The sequence below is a fragment of the Blastomyces gilchristii genome (assembly GCF_000003855.2).
Source record: "Blastomyces gilchristii SLH14081 genomic scaffold supercont1.1, whole genome shotgun sequence".
NCBI lineage: Eukaryota > Fungi > Ascomycota > Eurotiomycetes > Onygenales > Ajellomycetaceae > Blastomyces > Blastomyces gilchristii.
The window spans coordinates 3112887-3137832 of record NW_003101682.1 but is presented as its reverse complement, the minus strand read 5'-3'; the positions used below and the strand labels follow the sequence as shown (position 1 = coordinate 3137832).

The 24946-nt window shown below is 48.6% G+C and overlaps 9 protein-coding genes across 11 annotated transcripts; 6 read left to right on the top strand and 3 right to left on the bottom strand.

Annotated features, from left to right (window-relative positions):
- Positions 1 to 65: 65 nt before the first annotated feature.
- On the top strand, positions 66 to 461 carry BDBG_16111 (uncharacterized protein; the record flags this gene model as incomplete). The annotated part of the gene is made up of 1 exon (XM_031724126.1): positions 66 to 461. One exon carries the CDS (start codon positions 66 to 68, stop codon positions 459 to 461), a length of 396 nt encoding a protein of 131 aa, XP_031575806.1.
- A 430-nt stretch (positions 462 to 891) lies between these two features.
- BDBG_16110 (uncharacterized protein) lies at positions 892 to 3678 on the top strand (the record flags this gene model as incomplete). Its single annotated transcript, XM_031724125.1, has 8 exons — positions 892 to 961; positions 1072 to 1364; positions 1406 to 1857; positions 2081 to 2150; positions 2216 to 2863; positions 2927 to 3008; positions 3115 to 3387; positions 3530 to 3678. The coding sequence occupies 8 exons, from the start codon at positions 892 to 894 to the stop codon at positions 3676 to 3678; spliced, it is 2037 nt and encodes a 678-aa protein (XP_031575805.1).
- A 104-nt stretch (positions 3679 to 3782) lies between these two features.
- BDBG_00462 lies at positions 3783 to 5894 on the bottom strand. 3 transcript variants are annotated; one of them, XM_002629170.2, is made up of 4 exons: positions 5790 to 5894; positions 4542 to 5731; positions 4196 to 4464; positions 3783 to 4093 (listed from the first exon to the last, which is right to left on the bottom strand). In XM_002629170.2, the coding sequence occupies exon 2, from the start codon at positions 5594 to 5596 to the stop codon at positions 4571 to 4573; it is 1026 nt and encodes a 341-aa protein (XP_002629216.2). In that variant the 5' UTR covers positions 5597 to 5731; positions 5790 to 5894; the 3' UTR covers positions 3783 to 4093; positions 4196 to 4464; positions 4542 to 4570. The 3 variants fall into 3 exon arrangements, with proteins under 3 accessions (XP_002629216.2, XP_031575804.1, XP_031575803.1); XM_031719888.1 differs by having other exon boundaries at positions 4542 to 5894; XM_031719887.1 differs by having other exon boundaries at positions 4196 to 5731.
- A 119-nt stretch (positions 5895 to 6013) lies between these two features.
- BDBG_00461 (prenylcysteine oxidase/farnesylcysteine lyase) lies at positions 6014 to 8642 on the top strand. Its single transcript, XM_002629169.2, has 2 exons — positions 6014 to 6533; positions 6598 to 8642. The coding sequence occupies exons 1-2, from the start codon at positions 6359 to 6361 to the stop codon at positions 8148 to 8150; spliced, it is 1728 nt and encodes a 575-aa protein (XP_002629215.2). The 5' UTR covers positions 6014 to 6358; the 3' UTR covers positions 8151 to 8642.
- An 893-nt stretch (positions 8643 to 9535) lies between these two features.
- Positions 9536 to 15255, top strand: BDBG_00459 (sterol 3beta-glucosyltransferase). Its single transcript, XM_002629167.2, has 4 exons — positions 9536 to 9558; positions 9704 to 11215; positions 11302 to 14082; positions 14163 to 15255. The coding sequence occupies exons 2-4, from the start codon at positions 9833 to 9835 to the stop codon at positions 14553 to 14555; spliced, it is 4557 nt and encodes a 1518-aa protein (XP_002629213.2). The 5' UTR covers positions 9536 to 9558; positions 9704 to 9832; the 3' UTR covers positions 14556 to 15255.
- BDBG_00458 (prefoldin subunit 3) lies at positions 14789 to 16917 on the bottom strand. The gene is made up of 4 exons (XM_002629166.2): positions 16562 to 16917; positions 16206 to 16455; positions 15747 to 15980; positions 14789 to 15528 (listed from the first exon to the last, which is right to left on the bottom strand). The coding sequence occupies exons 1-4, from the start codon at positions 16585 to 16587 to the stop codon at positions 15418 to 15420; spliced, it is 621 nt and encodes a 206-aa protein (XP_002629212.1). The 5' UTR covers positions 16588 to 16917; the 3' UTR covers positions 14789 to 15417.
- On the top strand, positions 16836 to 18354 carry BDBG_00457 (uncharacterized protein). Its single transcript, XM_002629165.2, has 3 exons — positions 16836 to 17292; positions 17396 to 18084; positions 18164 to 18354. The coding sequence occupies exons 1-2, from the start codon at positions 17011 to 17013 to the stop codon at positions 18068 to 18070; spliced, it is 957 nt and encodes a 318-aa protein (XP_002629211.1). The 5' UTR covers positions 16836 to 17010; the 3' UTR covers positions 18071 to 18084; positions 18164 to 18354.
- Positions 18079 to 22594, bottom strand: BDBG_00456 (allantoinase). The gene is made up of 4 exons (XM_002629164.2): positions 22445 to 22594; positions 22207 to 22385; positions 19747 to 22129; positions 18079 to 19630 (listed from the first exon to the last, which is right to left on the bottom strand). Exons 3-4 carry the CDS (start codon positions 20344 to 20346, stop codon positions 18554 to 18556), a joined length of 1677 nt encoding a protein of 558 aa, XP_002629210.1. The 5' UTR covers positions 20347 to 22129; positions 22207 to 22385; positions 22445 to 22594; the 3' UTR covers positions 18079 to 18553.
- On the top strand, positions 21530 to 24921 carry BDBG_00455 (uncharacterized protein; the record flags this gene model as incomplete). Its single annotated transcript, XM_002629163.2, has 4 exons — positions 21530 to 22335; positions 22393 to 23119; positions 23268 to 23531; positions 24053 to 24921. Exons 2-4 carry the CDS (start codon positions 23035 to 23037, stop codon positions 24919 to 24921), a joined length of 1218 nt encoding a protein of 405 aa, XP_002629209.1. The 5' UTR covers positions 21530 to 22335; positions 22393 to 23034.
- Between the last annotated feature and the right edge of the window lie 25 nt (positions 24922 to 24946).

The following is a 24946-nucleotide window of genomic DNA, read 5'->3' as shown; positions in this document are numbered from 1 at the left end:
TACTAAATGCAAAAGGCCGAAATTCAATCGGTCATGGTTGGAGGAAGATCTTCCGACTTGACAAAATGCCGATGCCTGCGTGGTCTGGTCTTGCTTCATTATCAGACTTGATGGCTTCAGAGTTCAAAGTCCAAGGTAACTCGGCTGTTTGTCGCAGTCCGTCCTCGGGAGTGCTCCGCGTGTTGGGGAGGGATGTACGAGCGGATTCGGCCCGGCACTTCGGTAGTTACTTTATCCAAATTAGGAAATTAACTTTGTTATTGCCGAAACCTCGAGCTGTTTTGCCGAACAACATCCCAACCACGTTTCGGATTACAGCAGAAGGAGAGACAGGGGCAGTCAGGATAGCTGCTGGGGAGAGTGAAAATCAGCTGCAATTTATGACAATTCTCCCGTTTACAATATCCCACTTAGCCAAAGAGTTCGGAGAACGGGAAACAACGAAGAAATTCATTGGTTGAGCTAACAGGAGGCCATCCCGATTATCTACCCTAGATACTTGACTAACCCTTCCATGTTGCTTGCTTAAGTTGAACAGAAGGTGTTAGGTTGATATATGCGCCCTTCATATGTGCGACAGTTAGCGCACATGGAGAGCCGTATCACTGTACTATTAGATCCCGAGCAGCTCCAGATGGGACATTAGCATTGGCAAGGGTCCAAGGGGGATACCAAGATCTTGCTCGTCATCGCAGTCCCTTGCAGTCTGGCTGGGGAGCTGTAACTGATTTGAGAAATAAAAAGAAAAAAGAAAAAAGCCAACGTTCAAGTTCACACGCTTTCCCTCAAGGTAAAGGTTTCCTTGACAAATATCATCGACGAATATCATGCCGAGGCCGTGGTAGTTCTGAACGTCTCTGCGAAGATTGCAACAACTTGGCAGATTCGGCAATGTGCCGTCGACCTAAGATGTGGGGTAAACAAACGGTGACCGAACGGGTAACAAGTGCTCCAGCTCAAGGTTAATAATAGTTTCATGAATGACCTCGGGAATTTTCCGCTGCGGGTTGTTCAGGTTATCAAATCGCCTTTCTTGAGCAGTTATGACTTCTCAAACTTGGGACCGGATAGGTGAAGCTGCAAGAAATAATATCGGTCTACCCCCCACATTCCTGCAACCAGAAACCTCAGCTGTAGTAAATAATTACGCCCTTTCGGCAAATTCCCAGTCCTCCATGATAAACGGGATAATTGGACATACAATGACGGACAAAGATGATTTCAGCGCTGCGTTGAATCCAGCGGCGCCAGACGGAGCCACGATCCTTGCAAACGAGAGAGCAAGGTCATCAATTCCAGTCGAGAAGTTCTCACGATATCTTCTGACCTCTAAGTACATCGAGCAACAAAATCGCATTCTCAAGGTCCTTGAGAGAGCGACCCATTGTTTAAAAAGAGAAACCAGGCCAACCTCGCTCGTCCTGACCTCTATAAGCTGGCGTTAGCCAGGGCGAAGCGGATCCGCCAGCTCAAGGACAAGGTCGGATGGGACGATGACGAATATCAGATGGCAGCAACCCTATGCGATGATGTTCTCCCATACTACCTCCACACGGCTATTTTCATAGCAACGGTGTTACAGCAGGGGAGCGCAGCGCAGAAGGTTTACTGGATGCCCAAACTTGAGGCATGGGAGGTTATTGGGGCTTATGCGCAGACTGAGCTGGGGCATGGAAGTAATGTTCGGGGCCTTGAATTGGAGGCTAGATGGGATCCGAGGACAAAGGAGTTTGTGCTTCATAGCCCGCATTTGACTGCGAGTAAGTGGTGGAACGGCACAATGGGCCGCACTGCGAACTATGTCATTGCTGTTGCGCAGCTACTGCTGCCTGTTTCCGGATCCGGTGCAGAGACTAAGTAAAGAGCTATGGACCACACCCTTTCATTGTGCAGATTCGGGATTTGAAGACGCACCTGCCACCCGATAGTATACTTGTGGGTGATATTGGCCCAAAGTATGGGTACAATTCCATGGACAATGGATACTTGCTATTCAATCAACACAGGTGATAATCTTTGTATTGGAGTAGGTTACCATGGTTTTCGATGAGTTAGATGCTATGCTAGCCGGTTATTCGAGAGTAGACCCTGAGACTGGCGAGTATACCAAGCCAAAAAATCCAGAAGTTGTGTACGGATCTTTGACTCACGTACGTTTTGGTACCGAAACCCTCTATATAATTCTGTATTCAATTTCTAACTATAAAGTTTCTAGGTCCGGGCTAAACTTGTCATGGAAGCAAGACTGGCACTCGCCCGCGCCGTGACAGTCGCCGTCAGATATCTATCCATCCGACGCCAGTTCAAGGACAAAGATGCACTTCAAGATACGGCCCCGGAAATAAATGTGCTAGATTATCCTACAGTCCAATTTCGAATACTGCCTCTCCTAGCCACAACATTTGCCCTCCACTACAGCGGAAAAGCTATGGGGAAGCTCTACGAAAGGACTAGAATAGACATCGAAAGGAGCGGCGATTTCGCAGCCTTGGCTGAACTCCACAGTACATCTTCTGGCCTGAAGAGCCTGTGCACAGATATCAGTGCGAACGGCATTGAAACATGTCGACGAGCTATGGGGGGCCATGGCTTCGGAGGAGGGAGCGGTCTCGTCCAGCTTAACAACAACTATCTCACCAAACCAACAGTTGAGGGAGATAATTACATGATCACCCAACAAGTGGCGCGGTATCTGATTAAGAAAGTGCGCGAGCTGGTAGAGAGGCCTAACAGCCAAGCGACAACGCGAACAGAGGAAAGTTTGAGGAGATTTCTCGCCTCGAAGGATACGAAACTTTACCTCAGCGTGCTTACGAGTGATGAGGATATTGTAGAGGCATTTGAATGGAGAGCAGCATATCTCGTAAGTTTTTGACCCAGCTAATCAACTTCGAAGATATAAACTGACCCATGAATCTATCTACAGTCTTTCAAAGCATATGAAAAGCGTGAGATCCAGAAACAAACATGGAACAGTCTCCTCATCGACTTCTACAGACTCAGCCGCGGTATTTTCCCAGCTCTCTAGCTATATCAACAGTAACCCCTTATAGCCCGCCAATCAATCCTCACTAACAAATTACTCTCTCCCCCCCTCCCCGTCACAAAACGCAGCCCACTCCCAATCCATCCTCGTCATAAAGTTCTACAACGCCATCAATAACGACTCCAACAACATCCCGTCCGCACAAACCCGCTCGACCCTCCGTGATCTCTTCCGCCTCTTCGCGCTAAGCACCATGGAGACCGAAGCGCGCGAATTTTACAGCTGCGGCGCCATATCCAACGAGCACCTCGACGCGGTCACGCCGCGTGTCTTCGATCTAATGCAGCGCATACGACCGCATGTTGTCTCCCTCGTGGACGCGTGGATTTTTTGTTGCACAGGTGAGTCTCATTCATTCATATATATATATATGACACATCCAATCCCATCGGGAAATTTTTTTTTTTCTTTTTTTATCTAGAGGAACAGAACCAGGACGCAGCTAACCACTTCATCAATTCCAAAATCCTTGTAGTACGCTAGGCCGGTCCGATGACAAAGTCTACGAAGAACTATTCGAGTTGGCACATCGGCAGAATCCGTTGAATGAGATTATCTTCAATCCGGATTATCGGACTGATGAGTTAGTTCTTGGTAGTGGGGATGCTGGGCAGATTTTATCCAAGCTGTAGAGGGGGAAGTGCGAGTGGGGGCTGTCACTGTAGCTAATAGATACCCCCCCAAAACCAAGCCTGCCTCTCCCTTCTTTTAAGGGACGTGTTTTTTTAGAGCGAGGGGAGGTTTGTGCTTCCAAACCTGCTCATCTTGGAGCTAGATCACTTGGTTCAGGTATTTTATATAGATGTATGTGTATGCAGGCTTTCATTATTTCATTTGGATTGTTATTTACAGTACAATTTTTTATCTGCTCGATTGCCATGCTTCAAACTTCAAACTTGCACCCTCTTGTATTCCAGTAGACGATCTCTAAACCATATCAATGTTCCTATTAAACAAGACAAATGGTTATTTCCTGCAATGCCCTGGTTATCCAGCGGGCTTAGATATCATGCAGGGTTAGGGGGTGGCCACGCCAGGTATATAAAACTGCCAACAATGTGTTAGTTTGTACACACACACACACACACACACACAGGTTCTGGCCGCTGAGTGTTTCTTAGAGTTTTATTGGGCGGGAAGTAAACATACCCTGCGATATGCCTGAAAGTCATTGGCTCATACACAAATCATACGGGCTGGAAAAAGGGTGGAGGTGCTTCCCGGCAGACATTCCATGGAGAACTATGCCAAACCTTGGCGAGCACGATTTGAGTTGTGGCTGAGCAGGCAGGCCCTTGTTCTAGTTATCATCGATGATAAAAGAGAAGCGGTTGGCATAGAATATAATCAGCCGATTTGTGAAACTGGTAAGAGGGAAATTTCGTCCCAAGAAGAAGGGAGTGTAGATAGAAGAACTCCTTGCAAATATAATTAGAACCCAGGCTAGTGTTTAATAAGATGAAGCAATAAGCAATATTGGACAATGTATGCTCACAGTGGCCAGGCCTATTTTTATCACCGGAATTATAAGTGAAAGCTAGCCATCCTCCGCTTCACAGCAGCTGTGGCCTCTTTCGTTCGCAGTCTCCACGGTACCTTCAGGGAAATGTTCGCAAAAGCCGACCGCACCGAATTCTTGCCCGATTCCGACTTTTCCCTAGCTAGTACCCCTCTATGGGGTGGCGGTGACATCTCCCCCAGCACAAAGTCTGCAGCAACACCAGACACGGCGGGAACAGGAACACCTCGGTGTTGCTGCTGAGCTTGGTGTTGTGATGAAAACGCATCCTTAGCTAGAATGGTCGCTCTAGTCGTTCTCCTGCTGATATACGACAGCGTATCCGTTTTGCGCGACGAAGAAGTAGGAACCTCATACAGCTGACGACTAAGACTGCCCTGGTGGCACTTCTCTCCTCCCCGGCGGACGACGGCAGTGTTCAGGTCCTGGCGCTGGGTAATGGCCGCAACCTCATCCATCAGAGCGCGTTGGTAGTCGTTTAACTTCTCTTCGAGCATTGCTATCCTCTTCCGGCTGGTGCCGTATTTCTCGGTGGCTAGACGGGCCTCTGCCTCTGCCGCTTCTGCGTGTCGTATTGCACCGGAGAGTCTGCTGTGCAGAGCGTTGAGTCTCTGCTTGATGAGGGTTATTTGGTCGTACGTCATGATCAGTCCGAGGATGGAGATGAATGCTATAGCTGTTGTTATATCGCTAAAGGTTACGGGGCCCATGGTGAAGGGTAAGCGGATTTTTATGTGCCTGACAGCGTAAGTATAAGACCTGTTGGATATCAGGAGGACGGGGGAGTACAAAACGACAGTCGCAGACAGGAATATCATAAAAGTGTAAAGGGCAAAGAAGACTTGAGTAAGATGCATGCATAGAGTATATGCATTCTGCATAGAATAAAAAGCAAAATCAATAGCAACCAGTTGGGAAAATATACAGGTACCTGGGCATATACCTAAGCACTGGTAGAAACCCAGGTATCCATCGAGGAGGAATGTGGTCTTTGGGCAATTGCATTCCAGCTGGCAGCAACTCAGGAACATCAGTCTTAGGCCATAGTTTCCTCGACTGCAAGGCAAGGAATATCTAATGAGAAGCGGAGAATCGCTGCCATATATATACTATGTAACTTCTTTTGTGTGTTGGGTTGGGATTGGAACAGGTTTGACTTATTATATCTGGTATAAATAGTTAACTAAATAGCCGTTCATCTGTAACTAAATAGTTGTAACAGACCTTGAATTTCCAGAAAACTTTGAAGAAGGAGTGAAAAATATTCTATTTTGCAAAAAGTATAACTATTATTTAATTCCCTTTAATTTATCACCCGCAGATCTTCGGTATTTGATATTTAGTAGTTTACAGTTCATAGCTAGTTAACGTTAGTTACTCTAGTAACTTTTATTATTTAATAAGTTAAGTTAGTTAACTTATATATTTAACTTATGTCATTGGCCGCGCCTGCATCAGAGACAAGCGCTGAATATTTAAGAAACGGGAAGCTGCAACAACATCGACGACAACATCATGAATCAGTAGAGACTTATCCATATATCAGAACCTCAGCGGACCCTTTTCTAATAGCATGTCCCGTCCCCTCTGTGCTAATTGCCACTGCAAAGGGATTGACTATATGCTTCTCTTCTTCTCCACTACTACTAGTTACACCCTAGAATCTACGCTATATTTCTTCTACTATTCTACCAGATAGAGCCAGCGCCAAGTCCGTGATGGTCTATCCCAGCTCATTCCTGACTCCATCCATTCGTTTTCTATAAAGCAGTCAATTAATAATAGTCACGGCGATGTATCTTTCCATGACGAAAGGCGTTCTTTCGCGTGGCGCGGCTTTCGTTTGCTGTTTACTGCTACTACTTGCACCGTTCTCGAGCTGCGAGTATGATGCCCAAGCTCCCTTGCAGGCTGAGCCGCCCAACCCATCGCCGGATCCGGCTATAGCTAAGAGAGTGGCTGTGATTGGTAAGGTTGGCTCTCTATGCTGTGTATATATATAGTTAGAGTGATGTATTGATGTTGGTTTCAGGCGCCGGATCCGCTGGAGCTTCTACAGCCTACTATCTCCGCCATTTCACCGATTTCTTCTCTGTCCCGTTCAACATTACCGTTTACGAGCGGGCCTCCTACGTTGGCGGTCGATCTACCACTGTCAATCTGTTCGATGACCCTGCCCATCCAATTGAGCTAGGAGCATCCATATTTGTCGAAGTGAACAAAAACCTTATTCAAGCCTCGAAGAAATTCGGCCTCAAATTGAGAGATGCAGATTTTGGACAGCCCAAGGAATCCGTTCATAGCTTGGGAGTCTGGGATGGCAAGGAATTCGCTTTTCTCCAAACACGACGAGGCATCTATTGGTGGAATGTACTCAAGCTTCTCTATAGATACGGCTGGGCACCTATGAAGGCGCAGAACCTTATGAAGGTGACAGTGAACAAATTTTTGAAGCTATACAAATTCCCGTACTTCCCCTTTCAGTCCCTCTCCGACGTAGCTATGAGCACTGGGCTTGCTGAGGCAACCTGGACTTCCGGCGCGGAATACTTGAAAGATAATGGCATAGCGGAACAGTTCTCAAGGGAGATTATCCAGGCTAGCACACGAGTCAATTACGGCCAGAATCTAGCCCTAATCCATGGCCTGGAGACGATGGTATGCATGGCGACAGATGGAGCTGTCGCGGTGGAAGGGGGCAATTGGCAAATTTTCCAGTCCATGCTCAACGCGTCAAAGGCAACTGTGAAATTAAACTCGCCTGTAACCAGCATTGAGCTTTCGGACAATAATACCTACACGGTGACCTACCAGGACACAGATGGCGATGATGACGACGGTGGTTTTTCTTTCGAGGAAGAGACATTTGACCATGTTGTCATCGCCAACCCATTTCAATTCTCGAATATCTCTCTATCACCACCACTAAAACGCCCGCTAGATGCCCCGCGCTACGTCGACCTGCACGTCACCCTCTTTGCCTCGCCCTACAAACTCTCACCGGGGTATTTCAAAATGCCCGTTGGCTCTTCAGTCCCCGAAGTTGTTCTCACCACCCTACCCGCGGATGTCAAACTAGGCGCGCGCATTGATGGTGTTGGCCCGGCTCAATTCTGGAGTATCAGCACACTCGAGAAAGTGCAGGTACCAGACACTTCCCGCCACGATGGTATTCCAGGTGGCGCGCATTATGTATACAAGGTCTTCTCTCCGAAGTCGCTGAAGGCAAGTTTCGTGTCTGACATTCTCGGAATCGAAGAAGCACGTGTGCTCGACAACAACAACAGTAGCAGCAATGAAATCAGTTACAGTGCCGACCAGCGCATAGCGGACATCTCCAAGTCGCACATCAGCTGGTACTACGAGAAAGTGTGGCAATCGTACCCGTACCTATACCCGCGGGTGACGTTTGAAGATATAAAAGTGGCACCTAATCTGTGGTATACGAACGGGATGGAGAGTTTTATCTCGACGATGGAGACGAGTTCGTTAGCTGGGATGAATGTTGCTGGGCTGATATTGTCTGAGTGGGTTTCAAAGTTTGAGACCAAGCTGAAGAAGTATGAGGATGGCGTTGGGATTTAGAATTTTTAAGTCTTTGGCCTGGCTCTGCTTTTTCTCATCCTTTTTTTTTTTTTTTTTTCTATTTTACTTTGGGTTCGGGATTATTTTGGGACGCGGGAGAAGGAATGGCACTGGAGTGTTTTCCTTCGGTTTATAATATCTTTCTTTGTTTTGGGGAGAAAGGGTCATGCCTTCTGCTCCTTTTTTTTTGTAGTATGTTGCCTTGCCGCCTTTACCCCATCATGGGTCGTCATCCTTTGGTTAAACTGCGGAGTATTCTTCCTATTATTAGATCTCCGTTTATGGTTCCACTTTCGCACGTTCTTGGCATAAAATTGGGCCAGTTAGCTAAAGAAAAGGCTTGAAAGCATCAATCATTATCGTTAGTTATCGCTAACCACCGTTATCGTGACCGTTGCCTGACCACAAGGACAAAGTCAAGAACAAAGCAAAAAAGCAGCCTGGCAAAAAGCCTCTCAGCCAATATATACAATTATTAATATATAATAATTCCTCCTCCCTCCGCAAAACCGGCAGCAGGGCGGAGATTATATAAGCCAGGCGCCTGACGGTGTCTCGTGCACGGACTGCTTGGCGGCTCCGGACGCTTTTTTGCCTGTTGAACTCCGCCGTCATTAATATGATTATGTAAACGATGGATCCGGGTCCAAACGACGACAACTGCTAATATAACGACGTCCGGAGTACTAACTACGTATATAACCAGCTCCACACAACTAGTAGTTTTACTAGTTACAGAGTCCATACCTACCCTACCGCTCATATCTCCCTTTGGCCCAGCGATGGATCCCCTCCCTCCTCCGCTCTCTACCCTACCCGCCCCATGCTGCTGAGCTGCTAGAGTTAGCTAGATATATACGCGCACAAAGATACCCCAGCTGTTGCTCTGCCTGATCCGCTAAATTCCCAGTCCACGCCCTGTGGCCCGTCTGGGATAAGCAGGCATTTCATCTCGGACCAGCAAAGCATCGCGCGCGCTGTTGGCTCTTTTTCTTTTTCTTTTTCTTTTTCTTTTTCTTTTTCTTTTTCTTTTTCTTTTTCTTTTTCTTTTTTTTTTTTTTTTTTTTTTTTTGGGTGTGTGGTTTAATTTGACGGTTAACACTATTCCTTCTTTTCATTTTTCTTGTTGCTTTTTTGTAAGATACCCGTCGGCTTAAGCTAAGTTACGCTCGCTCTGTTTTTTCTTTTTCTTTTTTTTTTTTTTTTTGTGTGACAACTAGGTAGTTAGCTATCTCTTCTTGTCATTCTTTAAGTTAAACTGGCTGTGCCGTTGTCTCCAGGCTTGGGATCGATCTGCCTAGGTCCATAGGTGCTTTGACCCATCCAGGTAAGCTTTTGTTTGGTCTTCTCCTTTGCTATCCACCTACTCCGTACTCCGTACTCCGTACATAGCTAGCTATCTGCCCTTGTCAGTGAGGCTGTCTCTCTCTCCCTCTCTCCCGAAAACACAAAGGAAAGAGCTCATACTCACTCCGGAATGTTTTTTATTTTTCCCTTTGTTCTTCCCGTTTCCTTCTTGCCAAATTTAGATAGTTGACTCACAAATCTATTAGTGTTAGCCAAAACACCAAAAAAAGGGCCAAACGATGACCGAGCCGCCTTGCGTTTGACGTCACGTTCACCCTTCGCTCACTAGGTCATTTGTTCTCTAAAGCCCCAACCCACTCATCTCTCTCCGATACATGATAACATCCTTCCAACCTTCACTCGCAATCATGCCTCCAGACGATGAATCCAGAACAACAGGGGCGAGTGACAGAGCGAAACCCCATCCCACGTCCACACACCGTCTCTCCTCGAGCCATATACCTGATCGATTAAGAATGGGCGACGATGAACAGGAGGATATGACCGCTCCACCGGGGGGCACGACGGGCCGTGGGGGGAGGTTCCAATACATGCACCAGTCCGTGTTCTCCATGATTGCCGCTGCAAGTTCCAAAAAGGATTTCCACAACCGCTTCGATGAGTCTAGCGATGCAGAAGATGAAGATGCGCATGCGGATGCGGATCGGGCGTTCAAAACCCGATTTCTATCAAACGATGGGATCGATGGTCGTCGTCGTGATGGTAGTGCTTCAACTAGCCGTCTTCCACATCTTGCCAAGCGGGACAAGACATCCATATCTAGCACCGCGGAGGAGCGTGGGCGATCACAGCATCGGAAGAAGCTTTCGGAACATAAATTTTTGAAGTCCCTTGCGAAACTACCGCATAGAAATAATAGAGGAACGGAGCCAGCTTCTGAACCGGAACCGGAACTTGAAGAAGCTTCCGTGACTGGTGGGCTTTCATCGGCAAACCCTGTGCTGCTGGTGGCTGCTACGGAAGCTCCAGTGCTGAGTCGGATGCTTGACGCACAATCTCGCTTTGGTGAATCAGAACCGCCACCCAACTCAACAGAGCGTTCCCGAGAAGATCAACACCAACGAAAAGAATCCTCGCCTGCGTCTCTTCTATCCGCGCGCCTCATGGATATATTCAGATTTGATAGACCAGAGAAGGTTATATCAGAGTATCAATGCTGGCTCCTCCAGAGTGTACTGCTACAAGGGTACATGTATATCACTGAAAGGCACATAAGCTTCTACGCCTACCTTCCGAAAAAGTCTCATACAACCATTAAATCAGGTTACCTGTCAAAACGAGGACGCCAGAACCCAAAGTACAACCGGTACTATTTTGAACTCAAAGGGGATGTATTATCCTACTATCTCGATCGTTCGAACCTGTATTTTCCAAGTGGTCATGTCGATCTTCGATACGGGATATCAGCCAATCTTACGGAGCAGAAGGGCAAGGACAAAGACAAAGAAGTGAAGGATTTCACGGTAACGACAAACACTAGGACATACCAGTTTAGGGCTGATAGTGCGACAAGCGCGAGGGAATGGGTGAAGGCCTTACAGAAGGTTATCTTCAGGTCCCATAACGACGGCGACAGCGTCAAGATCTCCCTACCAATTGAGAATGTTATAGACATAGAGGAGAATCCTGTCATTGATTTCGCGGATACGTTCAAAATTCGTGTTGTTGAAAGTGGTGAAAGTTATGCGATTGACGAGGTATGAACTAACCTCAATGAACAACAGATATATTTCCATCTTGTTGGGTCAGTTTTGTGCTAACGCGCTCGTGTCTATCTATGTAGTATTTCTTTTCGTTTTTTGAATGTGGCAAGGAGGCCATTGAAGTTCTCAAGAAAATGGTCAACAATACCCCAGCACAACAAATTCAGCAAACTATGCTTGCGCCTGATGGTGGCTATACGTCTAGGCGTCGTCGTTCTCACTCGGCGGATGAAATTTCACCTCCATCCACACATGGAACAACCTTGCTTTCGGAGGCCGTGAAAGCCACCTTGCGGCCGCACTCTCCTCTTGGCAGCCGGAATGGGAGTCCCAAGCGAGTCCCAGATCGCCAGAGATCCCCATTTCATAAGTTTAGCCGTAGTAGGCGTCATAGCCGTGAAAGCAGCGGAGCAGGACTTGAACATAGGAGGAGGAGCGGTAGTACCAACAGAGCAAGCGTCGGGGACAATCAAGCCGAAACGTCGCCTGGAGGTAAACTGCTGAATTCGTCGGATTCATTCGTTCAATCGTTAGAACATGCCACGGATTCTTCCGCTATTTTACAGTCAACAAACGGGACAGTAGAGTCCGCAAGTCAGATCTTGAATAGGAGCGATGTTTTCCAGTCACCTACCATTCATAAGCTACGAGATACACTATCTGGAGCGGGGGAAGCCCCCCGGCGCCCTTCTGAGGATACCGCCCGGTTTGCCCCCTCACCTACCGACGTTCTCATACATCCTCCTTCAAGAACACAGACGTCACAATCGCTTACGAAACCGGAATATCAGGATGGTGGCAGCGACTCTGAGCACGACCTTCAACATAGAAGCGTCGCGCACTCTGCGTCATCACCAACCCTTCAAGAACTTATGAAGGTCGGTAGCTACCCATTACAACGTGCGGCTGGGTTGGCAGGATACCTTAAAAGCCGATCGAAGCACATGAGCAACCTTCTTGCAACTGAGTCGATGGGTTACTTTGAAAAGGTGTCTGGCATGTGGATAGGTGGGAAGAGACACTATGGCGAAGGCGAAACCATTCTTCCCGATGACAGGATGGTCGATCCGGAAGACGAGGAACAGGGATGCGAACATGGTGATAGATTCCGCGCGCATTTCGCCCTACCTTCCTCGGAAAAGCTACAAGCTACATACTTTGCGTATCTGCATCGGGTCATCCCGCTTTACGGCAAGTTATACATCAGCAATCGGAAATTTTGTTTTCGAAGTCTTCTTCCCGGTACACGAACCAAGATGATCCTCCCGCTGAGAGATATAGAAAATGTCGAAAAGGAGAAGGGCTTTCGGTTTGGATACCATGGGCTTGTGGTTATTATAAGCGGCCATGAGGAATTGTTCTTTGAATTCAATACTGCGGATGTCCGAGATGACTGTGCTGTCACTCTACATCAAAATCTCGAGTCTATTCGATATCTAGTGGAGTCCGGTTTGTTGGCACAGCAGGACAGAGAGGAGGCTGAAGCTGCGAGGGCAGAGCACCAAATGCTGCAAGAAGCAAGGCTTGAGGGCATGGAGGAGCAGCAAAGCTCTCAGACGCTATCTACATCTACGCCGTTGTCTCCTACAAGCTCACCCATTCTTTTTGACGATCCACGTGTTTCAATTGTCAATTTTAAGCCGCAGGAAGCGTTGCGGATCACCTGTCTGACCATCGGGTCCAGAGGTGATGTCCAGCCATACATTGCGCTCTGCAAGGGCCTAATAGCGGAGGGCCACATACCGAAAATTGCGACTCATAGGGAGTTTGAGCCTTGGATAAGGAAGCATGGCATCGACTTCGCACCGGTTGAAGGAGATCCCGCAGAACTTATGCGAATTTGTGTGGAAAATGGAATGTTCACCTATTCGTTCCTGAAGGAAGCGTCGTCGAAGTTCAGAGGTTGGATTGATGACCTTCTCTCATCTGCATGGGCAAGCTGTCAAAATAGTGATATCCTGATTGAATCCCCCAGCGCTATGGCTGGCATACATATCGCTGAAGCACTGGGAATACCCTACTTCCGCGCGTTCACCATGCCATGGACTAGGACTAGAGCTTACCCTCACGCATTTGCTGTCCCTGAGCATAAGATGGGTGGAGCATACAACTATATTACCTACGTCATGTTTGACAACGTGTTCTGGAAAGCCATTGCGGGTCAAGTGAACCGCTGGCGGAAACGAGAACTGGGCCTTCGCAGCACCAATCTTGACAAGATGCAACCAAACAAGGTTCCTTTCTTATACAATTTCTCACCTTCAGTCGTCCCACCACCCCTTGATTTCTGTGACTGGATTCGTGTAACGGGCTACTGGTTTTTGGACGAAGGCGTCGATTGGCAACCTCCAGCTGAACTCGATAACTTCATAAAACAAGCCCGGGCTGATAAGAAGAAGATCGTGTACATCGGCTTTGGCTCTATCGTCGTATCAGACCCCGCAGCTCTCACCAAGACGGTCGTGGATTCCGTTCTGAGGGCGGATGTGCGATGTATTTTGTCCAAGGGCTGGTCTGATAGGCTTGGAGACCCTTCTAGCGCGAAAGTTGAGATCCCCTTACCGCCTGAGGTTCATCAGATTAAGTCCGCACCGCACGACTGGTTGTTCTCGCACATTGATGCGGCGGCACATCACGGTGGAGCTGGCACGACAGGAGCAAGTCTGCGAGCTGGGATACCGACGATCATCAAGCCGTTCTTTGGGGATCAGTTCTTCTTCGGATCCCGCGTGGAGGATCTTGGGGTTGGGATTTGTATGAAGAGGCTTAACGTGGGCGTGTTCACAAGGGCACTTTGGGAGGCTACGCATAGCGAGCGGATTATCGTTAAGGCGAGGGCGCTTGGGGAGCAGATCCGGAAGGTATGTGAAAAGGAGTAGTCTTTTTATGCACCTCCCCCCCAAATTTTTGAAGCGTTTTGCATACTGACCAATATAAATAGGAGGACGGCGTAGGAAACGCTATCCAGGCTATATACCGCGACCTCGAGTATGCCAAGACTCTCGTCCGACAACGGTCCAATGCAACATCAGCTTCCCAGACAGGGATTGTTCCAGTCGGGATGGAAGAATCTAGTGTTGGGATATCATCTGAGACAGGCCTTGATGCAGATGGCGATGGTGAGGGTGATGCTGATGCTGATGCTGATGCTGATGCGGATGCGGCCATGGAAGACTCGTGGACTTTTGTAGGGGATGAGGCAGGGCCGGAGCTTGCGAGGAAATCTAGAGCCCGTGAGAGAGATTATGACGTTCCCGGTGATATAGTTGCGGCTAGAGTGACTGGCTCTAACGGCAGCGGCGGCAGTGGTTCTCACGACGGTCGAAGCGGGTAGAGAGATAGTTCTGTTATACAGTTCGGACGGTGTTGGCAGGCTGTTTTGGAGTTGTTTTTTGTTTCTTCTTTCTTATTTTTCTGTTTTCTGCTGCACTTCCTCACTACTGACTATTATTAGCGGCCTGCCCACCACCCCTTTCTAGGTTGAAACTGCTCTTTTGCTTCATCATGAGGAACCGGGGGGGAAGTTTTTTTTCTTTTTTCTTTTTTTTTTTTTTTTTCATCTTCTGCTCTTTCTTTCTTTTTTCTTTTTTCTTTTTCTTTTTCTTTCTTTTTTCTTTTCAATGATGAATACCATGATATGCTATGTGTTTTGTGTTTTTGATCTTCAAGTTTTGTTTGTTTTGGGCATAACGAAATGCGAAACGATTTTTTTATTATTAGGGTTGCCTTCTTGTTTTCTTTCCCCCTTGATCCTTTTTGAGGAGGGATGAATGAATATAGAGATGGATAGGGAGTGGCGTATGTGGGCTCCTTTTATTACTATTCGTTTTCTTATATAAGGCCCACACTACCTGAACCAGTTAATTATATACATTACTCTACTCTGTTCTCATACTATGTCTCGTCTCCTTATAATGCTTATGCCACAACTACATATTCCTTCAGGTTATTCATCTCTACAGACGTACTCTGCTCAGGAACGGGCGGAGTTAAAAGAAATAGGGAGTAAACATAGGTACCGTTTACGTATCCAAATCTCACCTTCACTCCCCTGCTTCCCCCTTACTTGCCATGGAGTATCACCGTAAGTAGCTTTTCACCTGAAAATACCAAAGGCAAAAATATAGGAGGGAAAAAAAAAAAATGAATTAGTTCCCGAGTTTTATCCTCTTAATACTTTTTTCCCTTCTTCTCTTTTAACCGCCCGGCCCCGTCTTCCCTTCACCATCATCACCCTTCCCATCCTTCTCCTTCCGTTTCTGAACCACGTCCCAATTGTAAACTCTAGCCGTGGCGACTTCGAGAGTCTGCGTAAAGATATGGGGAAATGGGAAACATGTTAGTAACTAGCATCTCATATAGTAGTAGTATTAAGGCGAATCCGAGGGTTTAGGCCCTCTTTTCCAAAGAGCCAAGCTAGAATGATAAGACCTGAGGCAGGGCGGGGAGGCGGTGGGGCGAATGCAAGATAATACTAAATGCACATATATAGAAGAGAAAAGGAAGACCAGCGAGCGACACATACCGTAATCTGTTCCCTTAAAAACTCCAAATCCTCCTCGCAGTTGGCGAGACTGGCCTCTGCGGCGCGGAGCTTTTCCGTCAGGAGCTCCGCGGCTTCGTCGATGGGGTAGGCGAGCATGACGTTTGCGCCGAGCCAGAGGAAGACCTCGTCTGTGTCCTTTGGTTGGATTGTGGCGCGGGAGTAGAGGGTGTCGTTGAGTTCGAAGGTGGTTTCGAGAGGGGTGTCGGCGCCGGCCTAGTGGGGTGTGGAGGAGCGAGACAGTGAGTGAGTGATGGGTAGCTTTTATGGAGTGTGTGACTTGGGAGTTTATTAGGGAGGGAGGGGGGGAGAGATGAGATGAGTTTTTTCCTCCAGAATCAATAGATCCATCCCCCCTTTGTCCATGGAACCGCATCTAGAGCACCTTTTCGGGGCTGGCTCCTCCACGGATAACAAATAAATGAATAATAAATGCCATACCTTCCTCCTATCCCGTAGGAGCGTCACCGTCTCCAGCGTCTTCTTGATATCAGGAATCTTATCCCTCAGGCCCTGACCGCGCCGTTGCGTATTCAGCTCCATGAACTGGTATTTGGATATCATCTCCTGGAACGAGCGTAGCGTGGGCTCGACATCTGCGCGCGAAGAGACATAGTCTGCAACATTATCGACGAATGGTGCGACGGGGATGCCGCGCGGATTGGTTGTCGACGAGTCGACGGCGGGTTTTCTGCAATTTTTGCAAAACAGGGCGGTGGTTAGTATGGGGGAGGAAAATAGTAGTTATGGAGAATGTGGGGAGGGGGGGGGGGAGGGAGCAAAAATAATGAACGTACTTCTCCGCCCGGATGGTGGCCGCCATGATGTAGCGGCGGTGGCCCTTATTAAAGGGAGCAGGCCCTCTCCCGTCGAGCTATTTAAGAGGGAGGGATTGCGAGAAAGGTGAAAGGTAGCTGTTAGAGCGTTGAGAGACAGACGGTGGTGGGCGTGGAGCAGATGTTTATATTAATAGCAGTAACTACGGAGTAAATATTTAAAAAAGAGTATAAATAAATATTTGAAGAATGCTGGCGTTGGTTGTGGTTGATCGCCGAAAAAAACCACAAGGGAATGACATGACGTCTTGAGGGGGAGGAGGAGGAGGATGGATTGGAACAACTCCGCCAACTTTTCACACCTTCACCACATTCGCAACACAGCGCCGGGATATTTATTTAGATACAACAACCCCCCATCCATGAATCATCCACATATTTACGCCTATACGAAGGAATGATTGCCCAACATGGTCCTCCTCCTCATCACCCCAGCCATAGCCTCCGCCCTCGACAGCCTGCCTGCGTCAACCCGCGACGAGCTCTGTCTGCCAACTCCGCCCGCCAGCCCTGCAATCTCACACTCCCAGCTCATCGCTCTCTCCAGACACCTTATATCCAATACACCATCTGCAGATAAATCCAGGGATCCATCCAATGGATCTGCTGATAGACCTGAGAGCTTCACGCTCAACTCGCTTCTCAAGGGCACCAAAGTCTTTGTTCCCCCTCCTCCACCCAAACCGGAACCTGTTCGTTTCTCCTCCCTACTCTACTTACACACTATGCATACACGTTTCCTTATTATATATATATACGTCTATCATCATCATTATCAGTCTAACATATGCACAGACGCCCGAATACCTCGCCCTAAAAGCCTCCCTCCTCGCCGCAGAGGAAGCAAAAAAGTACAACGCCTTCCTAAAACCTACCTCCGCATCTGCATCCCCATCACGGATATGGGGACTCAACGACCACACACCACCAAACATATATACCCATCCAAAAGCCAACCGCGACAGCAACGACAACGCCCTCGACGACCTCGACGACCTTGACGACCCCCTCACCCCCTCCCTAGTCCTCAACATCCTCATCTCCATCCTCTTCACCGGCTTCGCAAGCTACTGGGCCCTCTCCAACTTCCGCATCCCGACCTTCTTCACGTTCACATCGGCCTCGTCGCCCTCGTACCCCGGCGCCGTCTCCTCGCAGCCTGCGCGTGTGTTTATCTCAATGCTCGTTGCCGTGCTCGTGGGCGTGGCGGAGGTGGGTGTGTATGTGCTGTATTTGAAGAAGGTGGAGTTGGCGAGGGGGAGGGAACGGGCGATTGTTGAGAGGAAGGTTGTCATTGGGGAGGTTGGTGGTGGGGATGGGGATGGGAAAGCTGGTGATGAAGGGGTGGTTAGGATTGGTGATGGGGAGGGAAAGAAAGAGGAGATTTGGGGGAGAGGGATTAATGGTGGGGCTAGAAGGAGGGTTAAGGAGCGGTGGAAAGGGAGGGATGGTGATGATGAGTGTGAATAAGAGATGTAAAATAGGTATGTTTGTTTGTTATAGTTTCTGCTATGCCCTCCTTACTGCGGATGGAGGACTTGATTTGCTGACGTTTATGTGTAGGTTTTCACTCCCCCTTTCCATTGATAGATCGCCTTCTTTGATTTTTTTTATAATATATATATTATATATTTTGTTTATCCATTTATTCTCATTTTTCCCATTTACTCTTCCAATTGCCTTTAACTAGGTATCACGCTTGCTAAAACAAAGCAGATACCACACAACCCGTATCCGACGGCGACACCGCCCAAACAGAAGGAGAATTATCTTCTAAACATCAAAAATATATAATGGTATATATGCATGCACCATGCTAAAAAAAAAAAAAAAAAAAAAAAAAAAAAAAAAAAAAAAAAAAGGAAATCAAACAGGAGAAAGAAGAGATGAAAGAATCATGTAACATATGTCGTCAAGTCATTTCCTGAAAAGAAAATCTCCCTTCCCAACCCCCTACACCGCTCTAGGCTCCAACAACAGTTTCCCCACAGGCTTCGTCTCCACAAACCCACCATCGCGCGTATACACTCTTTGGCCCCTCAGCCATGTCTCGCGCACGACACCCTTCAGCTTCCTCCCCTGATACGGCGAGCACTTATTGCGGAACAGCATCGTATCAGGCTGCACCACCCACTCCCCCGTCTCGTCAAAGACACAAACATCCCCGTCGTATCCGACGGAAAGATCTCCCTTTTGCGACGCCAGCCCAACCTGCTTGGCCGTATTGGCGCAGCACCACTGGACGATGTCTTCGAGGGCAGACGTTGTGGATGAGGTCGACGTCGGCGTGTCTGTTGACGTGCTGTCGGCTGCGGAACGGCGGCGTTGGAGCTCGGTCCAGAGGATAGGGAGGCCCAGGCCGACGGAGGAGATGCCGCCCCAGGCTTTGAGGAAGTTTCCTTCCTCTTCGTCTTGAGAGGTGGTGTCGTTGGTTTTGGCGGCATTATTATTCTCGTTATTATTGACAGCGCAGCCACCAGGGATATGCGCTGGCAGGATCTTCAGCGCCGGAGTGCAGGGCGAATGGTCCGAGACAACGGTTTTAATCACGCCCTGGGCATCGGCATGCTTTGCCAGCTCTTCCCACAGCGCGTCCTGGTTCACCTGGCTGCGAATTGGCGGGCAGCATTTGTGGCGCGTGTCGCCGTCGCTAACTTCCTCGGCCACCAAGGAGAGGTAGTGGAAGCATGTTTCTGCTGTGATGTTGATTCCTTGGCTGCGCGCGGCTTTCAATAAGGGGATGGCTTCCATGGCGGAGAGATGGACGATGTGCAAAGGGAGCTTGGGGGCTAAGGGTGCCAGAGAGAGGATTGTGGATATTGCGGCTGTTTCGAAGGTAGAGGGTCGGGTGTTTAGGAAGGTGGAGTATGATGTTGGAGCTCCTGAGGGAGACGGGAGGTTTGCCGGAGATGTGTCGCCATTGGCGTCGGGGATCATTTCGGCATGGAACATGAACGTCGTTGGCAGATCGGCTAGTTCGAGCATGGCGGCTTTGATATCCGCTGGCGATACAGCGGGGAATTCATCGACCTAGGAGGAGTGGTTAGGAATATATGTATATATACATATCTGAAAGGATTGTATATATCACTTATATCCAGAGGTATGTTTGAGTTAGGGAAAGCAAAAGGAAAAGAGGTACATACCCCACTATCAATCAAAAAGCCTTTAAATCCCTTCACCCCGGCTTCTACCAACCCTTTCAACTCCTGTACATTCCCAGGGACAACGCCGCCATAAAAGCCCACATCAACCCAACATTTCCCCGCCGCAGCGGCGATCTTCTCGCGCAGCCCGTCAACCGTCGTCGTGGGTGGTATAGCATTCAACGGCATGTCAATGACGGTAGTCACGCCGCCAAACGCCGCAGCACGCGTCCCTGTCTCGAAGCCTTCCCATTCGGTCCGGCCCGGTTCGTTCAGGTGCACGTGCGCATCCACCAGGCCTGGCAGGAGGATATGGGGGGAGTAGTCTGTGTATTGGGTTCCTGGGGGGAAGGCCGTGGGTGGGAGGACGGAGTGGAAGACTGAGGTTACCTTGCCTGTGGTGAGGGAGATGACGATTGTGGCAGCGGTGAGGCGGCCGGAGATTATAGCGCGGGTGGAGGCTAGGACGGTTAGGGAGGGGGCTAGGGGTGTTCCGGTTCCGGTTTCGGTTGGGGAGGTGGAGGCGGGAGTGGAGGCGGGAGTGGAGGCGGGAGTGGAAGCGGTGGTGCTTGTGGGAGAGTGTGTGAGATGAGGGTCCATGGCTGTGGATTTTCGCGCGGTGGGGCCCCCGTTATTTTGTTGTGTTTGGGAGCGTTTTCTAGTACTTAACTATGATGATGGTAGGTTACGGTGGGGGTTTTGCTTGTCTAAAATGAATATTTTTGACTTTTTGGTTTATTCGGTACAAACTTGGGGTGGAAACAAGACAAGAAATTGACAGGATGCCAGAGAGCGGGCAGCAGATGACACCAGAGGAAAGAAGAGGGGAGAGCCGGTCCAGTCCAGTCGTGTACCGCGCACCACACCACACCAACCAACAGCAAAGACAGAGAGAAAAGGGGAAATAGAGAGAGAGAGGGAGAGGGAGGGAGGAAAAGAAAGAAAGGAAGAAAGGAGAGAAAGTTTCGGTGGATGACAGAGGAGAAAAAGGGAGAGAGAAGAAAAGCAGGACTTTTCTTCGTATTTCTCAGCGGTATTTAGCTAGAGGCTGAAGAGGGGGGAAATCAGCAACAAGCAGCAGGGACAAGCAACTAAGATAGGGAACAAAACCGCTGCTGGGGAGTATTGTTTATTATAGGAGAACCAGCGAGTGGCGATGAGGGGGATTGAAACTTTCTTCTCTAGCCCGTGGATAGGGGAAAACAGAGGGGGGCGAAAAGGGACAGAAAGCTTATGAACATGAGAGGAAAAACAGCAGAAATTATTCTGGGGGGAGGACGTCAGCACCCCAACAATGTCCAGCCGAGGGAAAACCATTCATTAGTATTCATTTACTCTTATTATGCATCGGAGCTCGCCGCACTGAAAGAATAAAAATAGTTCAGCCCAGATTTTTGGTCCCTTTTTCAAAAAATCGGCACTTTTTGTATATAGGGTTAGTTTGGTTTTTTTTTTTTTTCCCAAAGTTAGCTCGGCGGTGGAGCAAAGATCACGCATGGACAGTTTCAATCGAGTAATGGTCGAGTAATTGATAGGGTTAATTAAGGTTACAAAGGAAGCGCAATTGGCAGCGTCTTACTCGGCGCTATTCGAGCTGGACGATGCAGCAGCAAGCGGGATTGGACGCTGGGGGAAATGCTCGGCGCCGAGTTGCGGCTGTGGCGTGTGGTCTGGATGCATCGAAGGGGAAACTGATCTGGGATGTGCGGTTAGCAGTGGCAGATGCGTGGCGATTATTCGCACTGCAATACCGCGCTCCCTTGTCTCCCAGCTGGAAATCATTCGTTTTGTCACCACACTCATCAAGCCACGCGTGCAAATTTTATCGAACACGCACCACAAAGCGTCACGTGGGCTTTATTAGACTAGGAGGAAGCTCGACGCCATCAAACCGACCGTTAATGACAAGCCTGCTTGGAAGGCTAATACTGTTATTGATCTTGTGATACCCTGTGGTTTGCGATCAAATGTTCCAAGGGCAAATCGCCCCAATGCTTGGCGATATATGCAGAAAACGCGGCTGTCCCTAGGCGCAAAAGGTGCAGAAGACCAATTTCTCTCTCTTGGACACATGAACGAGGACGAGGGCGAAGAAAGCCGCCTCTCAAACGCGCCGAGTTTGACTCATTTCCCCGCCATCAGTTATTATGACATAATAAATGGGCAGGACTTGATAGTAATGAGGTTGGAGATTGTTGTTTGAAGCGGGTCATCGTCAAGAAACTGACATGAAGTGCTAAGCCTATCTATCACCTGAGGCCAACTGTTGCATTGGGATTGGGGCTTGGGAATCTCTCCTTTGGCGAGCCTCTGATGTTCCCTCGTTCTTGACTCTTTTTGACCAAACCAGGTGATTGATGGAGCGCTCTTGTTCGCTGTTGTCCTGCTCTCAGGGTTAGGGCTTTCGGGGTTTTATTCACTCCGCCCACGTGGTTATCATTCTCAGCACTGGATTCCTACATCCACAAGACGCGAAGCGTCGCCTGAGTCCAAGCAGATGAAAAGGGTTTCCTTTTCTTTCGTTCCGCAGCATGAGTAAGAAGTTTCCTATGCCGACCCTCTCCGCGGGTGCGAGAGTAGGAGGTACAGGTATGTACATGTACATTCCATAGGTTCGAGAATATCTCTGAAAACCTGTTCTGCCAGGATCAGCACCAGACTTCTAGGCTCTTTTATATTGATTTGCCACAGGGGGTACCTGCAACCTCATATCCATGTGGTGGTAACTTAACTGTCTCAGGATGGGGTCATGTGCATCACGTCTACACCTCATTCCATGTAGTGGGCTAAACTGGCTGTTGAGTTTGATGTTTCTTGACTGTTAAGCGTTATCAATATAGGTAGGAAGAGTCCTCTAAAGAGCTATCTATCTATACGATGTTTCTTTATTCTCGTCCAATCCTTCCTCGAAATATTTGATGGAGCGTAAAAGCGATACGTATCTTACCGTATTTTACCGCCTGCAGCTGTCAATCCGGCGTTTTCGCTTAACTAGTCATAATATACTCGGAAATACAAATATCCGACCTCCTCCTCACCTCCTCAACTCACTCTTCTGTTCTGCCGTCACTCACCGCCATCACACTTACTCTCACCAACCAAAGTGCAAGTCACGTGCCACAAACCTCTGTTTACTCACAACTTGGTGATTGTTTCTGGTCTACAGTCCATTCTGCTATTTTCTTTTATTACAGATAACTCGATACTGATACATCGTATCCCCGCTTTCTGCTCTTGATTTCACCATTATCTACTTTTCCCCGTTGTTCTTTCTTTACGATTTACAAAATGAAACGCGACCTCACTGCGGCGGCCTTCTCCGAGCCCGAAGAGGAAACCTTAGCGAGACTTGGCTATCACGTGGACTTCGATGGTAAGTTTATCTTAACGGATAAAGATATCTATATCTCCTCCCTCTGCAAGCTGTCACCAACCTCACCTCTTCAACAACTGGGAACTTGCACTGCTTTGTCCGGATAATCCCTTCAGCCATCTGACACACATACTCACTCTTCTCCTAGACCAGGTCCTCCCGGGATGGGCTTTCTCGGCTCCTGTCGCTGGTTTGGAACGGGACAATCCTTTCCCTGATGATTTGCTCCCCAACATTGACCCTCGGCTCCATGCCAGCGTCGGCAATTCTCAGCTGGAGCAGGAGTCGCTTTTCATTGAGGACAATGATAGTCGTAATGGCAATGACAATGACAATGACAATAACAATGGTGAACATCATGATGACGCTACTACCCATTGGGTTGATCCCGATAATGGCTTCTACCGAGACAGTAAGCAAATGAAATTTGCACTACTTTTGCATTGTGGTTCCAATCATTACTTGCGCTTTCTTCCGTGCATTTTCTGGCACATCCATCTTGTTCCTTGTTCTCTTTGTTCGGAGCTGTGGATATACCCTTTTGTTATGTTTATCTTGCCTTTGTTCTTTTTCCACACGGAATGTTGCCCTACGGCACTATCCGTTCCCGGAGTGGTAGTACTTTTTTTCGCGCAGGTGGACTCGGCTTTTGCCCTCTTCGTTTCTCTGTGGGCTATATAAACTCCCTCCTGCCCTCTCTTCTCAAGAGACAGACAGACAGACAAAAACTGAACTTCTCTTGTCTTCTCCCCTCCCCCTCCGATGCAGTCTACATCGAAAGAGGGTAAGGGAAGGGGGCGGGGATGGTTTGTTGTCCTTCTTGTTTAAAATGGTTCACTACATGTATCTATATATATATACTGCCTTCCCTTTCTTCTGCATATATATATACACTCTGCGGCACGTCCATTGACACGTGTACCTCCCTTCCAGGATTTCCCGAGGAGACTCTGTTCGTCCACTCTGTGGAGCAAGTTCCAGAAGAAGCTCTGGCAGGATACCACGATATGCCTGAACCACAACGACAAGTACAACATAACCAATATGCCGCTATCCCCACCGCCAATCCCCAGCAGTCAAAAAGGGCAAAGAAGCCACGGAAGCCAAAGGACAAGCCTGAAAAGACTGGTAGACATTCAGCTGCCGAGATATCTGCCGTCGAAGATTTCAAGTCCCAGTTCTGCCAGTCCAACAACATGTCAGGTGAGGACTTTGGCCGCATGGTCCAGCACTGCGAGACCGACCGTGCCAGCTTCCCGTGTCCAGAATCCATCATGACAAGGACCGAATTCTGGAACCATTTGTACGCCCTCATGCCTGGTCGCAAACACAAAGACGTGCACCGCTATATGCGCTCGCACTACGTGGTCACCTCTCAGAAGCCGCGCCAATGGACCAGGGAACAAGACGACGAGCTGGCCGCCTTGCATGCAGAACACGGGTCCGATTTCGCCAAGATCGCCCGGATCTTGGGCCGGGCCCGAGACGACGTCAACACGCGCTTTCGGAAACATGTACAGCATCGTGACAACCAGAATCATGGGTTATGGACTGATGAAGAGTGCGTGAATCTCGAAAATGCTGTGAGGCAATGGCGGAAGGCTCAGCCCACCGAGGACGACGACACCACCGCCGGTGGTTCGTTGCCAGGGGATATATATCAGATCGACCCGCACGATATCCTATGGACTCGGGTGAGCGAGCTCATGGGGCATACCAGGACTAGGGAGCAATGCGGTGCAAAGTGGAGGGCCATGCGGAGAAAATGGAGAGAAAGGGGGCACGACACAAGCCCAAAGTGAAATATATTTGTGGGCAGTGTTTTTC